Here is a 9,851-nt window from a genome sequence, read left to right on the forward strand (position 1 = left end):
CAGTGATTCTAGAAGATTCTAGAAGATGTGAATGCTTGCTGAAACTGCAAGTCACTCCATTTTGCTGGAAGTCTCTAGAAGTTTTTATTATATCAAGAAAAAAGCAGATCTGTCAGATGTGTCAAAGCTCATAAGAAAAAGAAGGTTGCCCCCATCCAACAAAGGAAGCTTAGATGGTTTTAGCCAGTGAAGGCAATTATTTTGGATTCATAGAGAAAACCAGTGTATTTTATTACAGATAAAAACCTGTGTGTTTTTGCTGCTATTTAGTTATTCATATAAAGACCAAAAAAAAATATTGACCAGGGTGAAAGACAGCTTTAAAAAATAAGACAAAGAAACTAAGACTATGTTTTATATTTTTCAAAAATTTTTGTGATAAATTTTTATATTTTCTCCCCTCCATCTCCAAAAGCAAAAGCTAGATACTGATGGTACTAATACAGAAAGAAAAATATCTTAGAAGTCATGGTTACTTACTGAAAAACAAACTATCGAGAACTAATTAAGGCACCCCCTTCCCCAAGTTTGCCTTTCTAATATTTAAAAAAAAATGTTTGAAGCTAGTAGATATTTGTATCAACACACTAAAGCTGGAATTTATTTTATAATTTTCAGGACTCAACATTCGATAAAGATGCTTTTATTTTCTGCCTGAAAAGAAGTTAGGCATTGATGATGCTAACACAAGAAAGAAATGTTTTATTTTTTTATTTTTATTTATTTAATTTTTGAGACGGAGTCTCAGTCTGTTGCCCAGGCTGGAGTGCAGTGGCACAATCTCAGCTCACTGCAACCTCTGCCTCCCGGGTTCAAGTCATTCTCATGCCTCAGCCTCTCAAGTAGCTGGGACTACAGGCACCCATCACCAAGCCTGGATAATTTTTGTATTTCTTGTAGAGATGGGTTTTCACCAGGTTGACCAGGCTTGTCTTGAACTCCTGACCTCAAGTGATCCTCCCTCCTTGGCCTCTCAAAGTATTGAGATTTACAAGCTTGAGCCATCATGCCTAGCCTCCCCAAACTATTTTAAAAATCACTGTGAGGTTATTGCAAAAAGAACCTATCAAAAAAAAAAAAAAAAAAACAAAAAAAACTATGGAGAAGCCCCGGCTTCCCTGTTCTACCATTTAGAAATAGTTGTTTGAAGAAGTCCGTCTCTCCACATGGCCCAACAGCCTGTTAGGGAGAAGGGAGATGTCCAGGCACAATATTGTTACATTGTGTGAATGTGGAGGGCAACTGCTGCCGAGCTCCGGCCATTGTGCTGACCCTGAAAAGAAGAATGAGTCGATCAGGGTTCACTCACCACTCCAGTGCATTCTGCTCTGTGAGATTACACGCTCATTTGGTTCCCTAACCAAATGAGGGTTATGAGTTTGATGTCCTCGATGAGATGTATAGTACAGCTGTCCATTCCTGCCTGCTGCAACCATGACTCCACTAGCCACAGGCTAAGTCCTCAGAGGATGCACCATCTTTGTAGTTAAATGGGAAGTGGAAGAAAATCATGAAAATGACTAAGGCATTGTGGTGGGAGATCTAACCTCAGCTTCACACACAGGTTGGCGTACCGGGTACTACGCATCAGGTTAATTTTTTGGTTCTTTCTACACTCGGTTCTCCCAAGCCTCTTTATTTGAATTTATGACGTTGCTGGCATGTGCGCTGACCCGTTAAATATGTCCTTACTAATAGAGACTAGCTCTACTATGTAGAAAAGATCAGACAGCATATTTACAGTATCAGGCTCACTGTCTATGACACCAGCAGAGTGAGGGCCTGTGGACACCTGTCTCCTGTCTCCTTCAGTCTCTGACACAATGAAATCAACAGGAAGAACTCAAAAGCGGCTCTCACCTGTACAGAAATGAAGGATGCTAATACTGTAAAAGCCAATGTAGTAGAAGAAAATAGTCATACCTCTGCATCCTAAGTTTCTGCATCTGCAAATTCAATCAACTGCCGATCAAAAATATTTCATAGGATTTTCTAGAATAAAGAACCTAAAATATCCTAAAATTTTTTGAAGAAGAAAATAGTTTGAAGACTCACTACATAATTCCAAAATGTACTATAAAGCTAGAGTAATCAAGATGGTGTCATGTTGATATAAGGGTTTCAACAGATCAGTGGGATAGGGGAGTCCAGAAATTGATCGATATGTAAATATTGCTTTTCAACAAATGCCCAGAATAATTCAGTAGAGATAGAACTGTCTTTCAATACATGACACTGGAACAACTGGACATCTAATGCGAGAAAAATAAATCTCAGCCTATACCTGATACCACATTAGAAAATTAACTCGATTTGGACCGTAAGCCTAAACGTAATCCTGAAGCTATACAACTTCTAGGTGAAAAACTAGGAGAAAATCCTATTAACTATTTTTGATCTGCAGTTGACTGAATTCACAGATGCAGAACCTTTGAACCTGGCGCAGTGGCTCACGCGTGTAATCCCAGCGCTTTGGGAGGCCAAGGTGGACGGATGACTTGAGCTCAGGAGTTCCAGACCAGCCTGGCCAACATGGCGAAACCCTATCTCTACTGAAAATACAAAAATTAGCCGGATGTGGTGGCAGGCATATGTAATTCCAGCTACTTGGGAGGCCAAAGCATGAGAATGGCTTGAACTCAGGAGGCAGAGATTGCACTGCAGCCTGGGCAACGGAGTGAGACTCTCCCTCAAAAAAAAAAAAAAAAAAAAAAAAAAGAACCTCTGGATACAGAGGGATGATTATTTTTTTCTTCCTTGGCTTGTCTTTTTCTTTTCTTTTAAACTTTTTAAAAAATTTTTACTTTAAGTCCTGGGATACATGTGCTGAACTTGCAGGTTTGTTACATAGGTATACATGTGTGGTTTGCTGCCCCCATCAACACGTCATCCAGATACTAAGCCCGACATGCGTCAAGTATTTGTCCTAATGCTTTAAACTCTTTTTTATTAGGATTTAATATTTTGATGTCTTTTCTTCTCTTCTTTTTCCCCACCAATGGACTGAAGTCACATGTTTATTTTCTTGACATTGACATTGAAAAGCAGAAGTTTTACATTTTGATAATAGCTAATTTATCCTTTTTTTGTTTTATAACTTGTGATTTTTGTGATAAAACTTAAAAAATATTTTCTTATCAAAAGATCACAGTGATTTTCTCCAGTGTCTTTATTTAGAAGTTTTCTAGTTTTGGGTTTCCATTACGTTTATGGTCCACACTGAGTTAATTTTTTCATGTGGTTTCAGGTATAGGTTGAGATTTATTTTCCTTGCATTGGGATATCCAAGTTTTCTACTGTCATTTATTGAAAGACTGAATTATTTTGAGCATTTGTCAAAAAACAATATACTTATTGTTCAATTCCTGGACTCTCCTATTGCAGATTCATTGAAACCCTTGTATCAACACTACACTGTCTCAATTACTCTAGCTTTATAGTAAATTTGGGAATTACGAAGTGAGTCTTCAAACTATTTTCTTCTTAAAAAAATTTTAAACCATTCTAGGATCTTTATTTTCCCATGTGTATTTTAGAATAAGTTTCTTCATTTCAACATAGACCTTTCTGGAGTTGTGACTGAGATTGCATTAAATCTATAGATCAATTTGCAGAAAATATATGTCTTAAAAATTTGAATCTTCCAATTAGTAAATATATTGTTCATTTCTTCATTTATTCCTCTTATTAGGTGCTTTGTGGCTTGTCTCATACAAAATTTTCACATAAAAATGCTATCGCTGGCCAGGTGTGGTGGTTCACACCTGTAATCCCAGCACTTTGGGAGGCCAAGGCGGGTGGATTGCCTGAGCTCAGGAGTTCGAGACCAGCCTGGTCAACACAGTGAAACCCTGACTCTACTAATATACAAAAAATTAGCCGGGTGTGGTGTCATGTGCCTGTAGTCCCAGCTGCTCTGGAGGCTGAGGCAGAAGAATTGCAAGAACCCAGGAGGCAGAGGTTGCAGTGAGCCGAGATCGTGCCACTGCTCTCCAGCCTGGCCGTCAGAGTGAGACTCCATCTCAAAAAAAAAAAAAAAAAAAAAAAAAAAGTGCTGTCCCTAAATACTTCATGCTTCCTTATGTTATGGTACATGACACTTTTTAAATAATGTCACTCCCAGCCATTCGTTGCAAATATATAGGCATCTTTAAAAGTTGGTGTTGTATTGTGTGATCTTGCTAATCTTATTATTTCTGGTAGGTTATTTGACGATAATTAATATAGGAAATCATTGTATCTGATAGTAAATATAGTTTTATTTCTTTAAAAATCCTTTTTAGGCTAGGGACAGTGGCTCATACCTGTATTCACAACACTTTGGGAAGCCGAGGTAGACAGATCACCTGAGATCAGGAGTTCGAGACCGACCTGATCAACGTGGTGAAAACCCGTCTCTGCTGAAAATACAAAATTAGCCAGGCATGGCAGCACCTGCCTGTAATCGCAGCTACACAGGAGGCTGAGGCAGGAGAGTCGCTCGAACCTGGGAGGCAGAGGTTGCAGTGAACCAAGACTGTGTCACTGCACTCCAGCCTGGGTGACAAGAGCAAAACCCCGTCTCGAAAAAAAAAAAAAAAAATCCTTATATCTGGGATGTATTATTATGTGTTTCTTTACAAAGTAGGTTTTATTATTATTGCTTTCTAATATAAGGCACAAGATATGTTTTCTAATGCAAAATTTTCAAATTCATTTTAGTTTAGATTCAGGGGCCCATGTGCAGGTTTGTTCCGTGGATGTTTGTGTGATGCTGAGCTTTCTATTAAACTCGTTATCAAGATAGTGAACATGGTACCCAGCAGGTAGTTTTTCAACGCTTCCTTCCTCCCTCCCTTCCCCTTTGTGGGGCCCCCAGGGTCTAATGCTCCCACTTGTGAGAACATCGTGTTTGGTTTTCTGTTTCTGCGTTTGTTTACTCCATTTCTTATATAAAATGAGACGTATATGAGTTTTTAGTGATTCCTTTTTCAAAGCGTAGCAATACAATTGCAAACGAAGTTCAGATTTATGAAATTGCCACCAACTGCTGAGCTGTGGAGAGCTTCTGAGTCACAACCAAGGAGATGTGATCTTTTCGCCTTTGAAGCATTCATTGTCGCACTCCCGGGTCTCATCATTTCACGGTCAAAGCTTAGCTTTCTTGTCTTGCCCACTTGCGTGTCATCTCCCGGAGAGCACGCATGGGTTTTCCTGAAGACTCAGCACGCTGTCCTCTGGGCCTGAGGCATCGCCGTCTGTACCCAGTACCCTTCAGGCAGCCTGGGAGCCAGCGTTCCTTCTCCCGCTTCTCCTTATCTGCACTGTCTGTGTCTCTGCAGGGTCATTGACGGCAGAGACCTCATGCCCTTGCTGCAGGGCAACATCACGCACTCGGAACATGAGTTTCTGTTTCACTACTGCGGCTCCTACCTGCATGCTGTGAGGTGGATCCCCAAGGACGACAGTGAGTGCTCAACCCGTGCCTTCCTGTTCCCTGCCGGGAGCAGGGTCACGCAGGGGTATCCCGAGCGCGCTCTTCCTCTCCTCCCTAGACCAGTCACTTCATTCCAGGGCTGTCACTGAACACATGTTTTTGGAAAAGTTTCTCAGAATTGCTCTTTTGCAGAAAGGCCGGCGGGGGTAACGGAGATACTAATTGGTTTCATTTAATTATCTCAGCAGATGCACATACATGAAAACGTCACGTTGTGCATGGAAAATCTATACAATTTTTACTTTTCAATTGCACCTTAGTAAAGAAAACATATGTATAAAATAATTCCGTGGACATAAAATTTACCCAAAAAGTCAGGGAGACACTTTTAAGAAACAGACATTTTTAGCCGGTTATGGTGGCTCACGCCTGTAATCCCAGCACTTTGGGAGGCTGAGGCGGGCAGATCACTTGAAGTCAGGAGTTCGAGACCAGCCTGGCCAACATGGTGAAACCCCGTCTCTACTAAAAGTACAAAAACTAGCTGGATGTGCTGATGCACTCCTGTAGTTCCAGCTACTCGGCAGGCGGAGGCAGGGGAATTGCTTGAACTCGGGAGGCAAAGGTTGCAGTGAGCTGAAATCACACTATTACTCTCCAGCCTGGAAGACAGAGCAAGACTGTCTTAAACAAAAACAAAACCAGAATATATTTACGTACATTTTTAGAGACAGGACTGATATCTGCTGGAAAATGTGTGGATCATTTTCCCAGGGGATTCTAATGTTCTCATTTTGTTCTAAGGATTGCATAATATTTAGCATTGACCTGTGGGCAGAAGGAAACACAAAAAACAGCATTGAGAAGACAGAGGAATACAGGAGCAGTCTGCACTGTGGGCACTCTCCCTCTTTTCTTTTCTTCTTCTTTTTTTTTTTTTTTTTGGAGTTAAAAAAACGCTTGTTGAATATCTTCTAAGGGCAGGTTATTTTATAGGCGTAAGTGGTCATGGTTAAGTTTTCATTTATAAAAATGAATTCTAGGCAGACTAAAGATAATATTTAAGATTAAAAGGGCTAGAAGAACATAAGTTTATGACCCAGAACTTAGAAGTATTTTTTTGTAATTTGTAATTTTTAAAAATGGACACATACATAATAATATGCACATATTGCACATGAAAATTAGGGTATGTAGTGATGTTCTGAGATACGCAATGCAGAGCCATCAGATTCGAATCATTGGCACATCAATCATCTCAAACATGCATAATCTCTTTGCTTTGGGAACGTTGACTAGCCTCCTTCTAGGTACTTGTAACTAGGTAACTTACTATTGTTAACTGTAGTCATTCTGCAGTGTTAGAACAGGGGTCACTAACATTTTGGCACCAGGGACCAGTTTTGTGCAAGACAATTTTTCTGCAGACTGGGATGGGGGATGGCATCAGAATGATTCAAGTGCATGACATGCATTGTGCACTTTAGTTCTATTATTATTTCGCTGTATTATATAACGAAATAATGCTGCAACTCGTCATCATGCAGAATCCGTGGGAGCCCTCAGCCTGCCTTCCTGCAACTAAGCGGTCCCATGTGGGGTGATAGGAGACAGTGACAGATCCTCAGGCATTAGATTCTCATAAGGAGCGTGCAGACAAATCCCTCCCACGCACGTGCGGTTTACAATGGAGTCCGTGCTCTTAGGAGAATCGAATGCAGTCACTGATGTGACAGAAGGCGGAGCTCAGCCAGTGATGCAAGCCATAGGGAGTGGCTGTCAATACAGATGAAGCTTCACCCTCTCATCCCACCATTCACCTCCTGCTGTGTGACCCGGTTCTTAACAGTCCGTGGCCTGGGGATTGGGGTCCCCTGCTGTATAGCACCAGAACTTCGTCCTTTGATTTGGCTGAAATGTGCATCATTTAACAAATCTCTCTTTTCTCTTCCAGGTGGCGCAGTTTGGAAGGTTCACTACGTGACCCCGATATTCCAGCCACCATCTTCCGGTGCCTGCTATGTCACCTTATTATGCGGATGTTTCGGAGAACTGGTTACCTATCACAACCCCCCTCTGCTCTTCGATCTCTCCAGGGACCCCACGGAGTCCACACCCCTGACGCCTGACACAGAGCCCCTCCACGATTTTGTGATTGAAAAGGTGGCCGGCGCTCTGAAGAAACACCAGGAAAGCATCGTGCCCGTGATCCACCAGCTCGGGGAACTGAATCACGACCGGATATGGCTGACTCCTTGCTGCGGGGTGTTCCCATTCTGTCTGTGTGACAAGGAAGGAGAAGAGATAGCTACAATCAGGTGACCAAAGCTCAAACACTTTGGTGCTTTCAAGTTTGCAGGGAGTGCATTTAAGAGCCAATAAATTCCTCTACCACTCAGGATGATGAAAGGCCCACTGCTTATTCCACTTGCTGCTAAGTTTTCTTTTTTTATTCCTGTGGATAAATGTTGATTGAAAATTATTTTATATCCTGAAAGTTTGTAATTTATTACTTCTCCTGGAAAAATCCACACGATGGCTGCTGATGACGTCACTGCAGCATTGCTACTTCTGTTCGTCACCTAATCCCCCAGCACCACCGATACCCTTTGCAGTCTCCTGACTTTCTTTGTTCTGTTCTTTCGTTGCACTTTGCTGTTTCCTTGAGGTCTTTTTCTTCTCATATGGGCTGTGTCTTGCAAGTCCACGTTTGGGTTCATTTTTCTTTGCATAATCCAAAATTTGTAATCATGCCAAAGCCAGTTGTCTTCCCACCACTCAAATGAGTTCTGAACATGAATACAAACAGGACATCCTGGCTGGGTGCGGGGGCTCACTCCTGTAATCCCAGCACTTTGGGAGGCTAAGGTGCGTTGATCACTTGAGGCCAGGAGTTCGAGACCAGCCTGGCCAACATCATGAAACCCTATCTCTGCTAAAAATACAAAAATTAGCCAGGCGTGGTAACACATGCCCATAATCCCAGCTACTTGGGAGGCTGAGACAGATTCACATGAACTTGGGAGGTGGATGGTGTAGTGAGCCGAGATCGTGCCACTGTACTCCAGCCTTGGTGACGGAGCAACACTCCATTTCTCAAACAAACAAACAAAACACAAAAAACAAAGCAAAACAAACCAACCAGGACATCCTCTGTGGTCTTGTCCATTTGGGCAAGTTTTTCCTGAATTTCTGTCTTAGGTCCTGTTGCCTTCCTGTGGTGACGAACACCGATGACCATTTGCTGCCTCCGAAGAAGTCGGGAGCTCATGACCTTCGTGGGTAGATAGTTACCGTGTCATTCGTGTTGGCAGCTGAGCGCGCTGACGCAATCCTAGCTCGCCGCACCCTTGAACTCCTGGACTCCACAGCAGTCCTCCTAGTTCAGCCTCCTGAATAGATGTTACTGCCGACACATACCACGCCACCCAGCTCTTTTTATTCTTTTGTGGAGAATGGGTCTTGCTATGCTGCCCAGGCTGATCTCAAACTCCTGTCCCCAAGCGAACCTCCTGTCTCAGCCTCCCAAAGTGCTGGAATTACAGGCATCAGCCACTGCACCAAGCTTAATTTCCACTTTCTAAACATGTCTTTCCATGCCAGAAAACAAGCACGTACAGACACTTGTGCCATCTGCTCCATGGCTTTGCTCTAAATATAAGGCCCTGTGTGAGGACGAGGCAGCTAACCCACCAAAAGGCTTTATGGTTGTCAACAATAGAAACGGGATCAAGAGTGCTGCGGCAATTCAGCAAAACGTGTGTGAACCCAGAAAATCTGAGACAGGTCTCAGCTAATTTAGAAAGTTTATTTTGCCAAAGTTGAGGACGTGCCCATGACACGGCCTCAGGAGGTCCTAAAGAGAAGTGCACGAGGTGGCCAGGGCCCGCTTGGTTTTGTGCATTTGGGAAGACATAAGACATCCATCGATATATGTAAGAAGGACATTGGTTTGGTCTGGAAAGGCAGGGCAACTTGAAGCAAAGGCAGGCAGCCCGGAAGTGGGAGGGCGCTTTCAGGCCACAGGTGTGTGACTCACAAGGGTTACATTCCTTGAGTCTCTGATTACCCTCTCCGAAAGAGGCAATCATCAGACATGCATCTGTCTCGGTGAGCAGAGGGGTGACTTTGAATAGCATGGGAGGCAGGTTTGCCCTAAGCAGTTTCCAGATTGAGTTTTCCTTAGCGGTTTTGGGGGGCCCAAAATATGTTCCTTTCACACATGCTGGCACTGACTAACACAGCAAGTGGTCTCCTGGCAGTCTGGAAATTTCAGCAACAGCGAAGACATCACGTCTCATGAGCAGCCAAGTTCTAGAAAGCAAAGTAGGCATCAACAACCTAGGAGAAGCACTGCTTTGACCCGCACCCCCGCCCCCTCATCGAGAATGTGCCAGAGCGTTGATGAAATCTCTTATTTCCTTGTTAGTTCAGC

General features: G+C 42.7%; 1 protein-coding gene across 1 annotated transcript in view; it reads left to right on the forward strand.

Annotated features, from left to right (window-relative positions):
• The window catches only part of ARSF (arylsulfatase F), a 39,743-nt gene extending 31,840 nt beyond the window's left edge, over positions 1–7,903 (forward strand). The window contains exons 9-10 of the mRNA XM_010336115.3: positions 5,322–5,446; positions 7,371–7,903. Of these exons, the coding sequence (XP_010334417.2) occupies positions 5,322–5,446; positions 7,371–7,738 (493 nt within the window). The 3' untranslated portion in view covers positions 7,739–7,903. The remainder of the gene's footprint in view (positions 1–5,321; positions 5,447–7,370) is intronic.
• Positions 7,904–9,851: the final 1,948 nt, after the last annotated feature.

Source organism: Saimiri boliviensis, chromosome X (assembly GCF_048565385.1).
Source record: "Saimiri boliviensis isolate mSaiBol1 chromosome X, mSaiBol1.pri, whole genome shotgun sequence".
NCBI lineage: Eukaryota > Metazoa > Chordata > Mammalia > Primates > Cebidae > Saimiri > Saimiri boliviensis.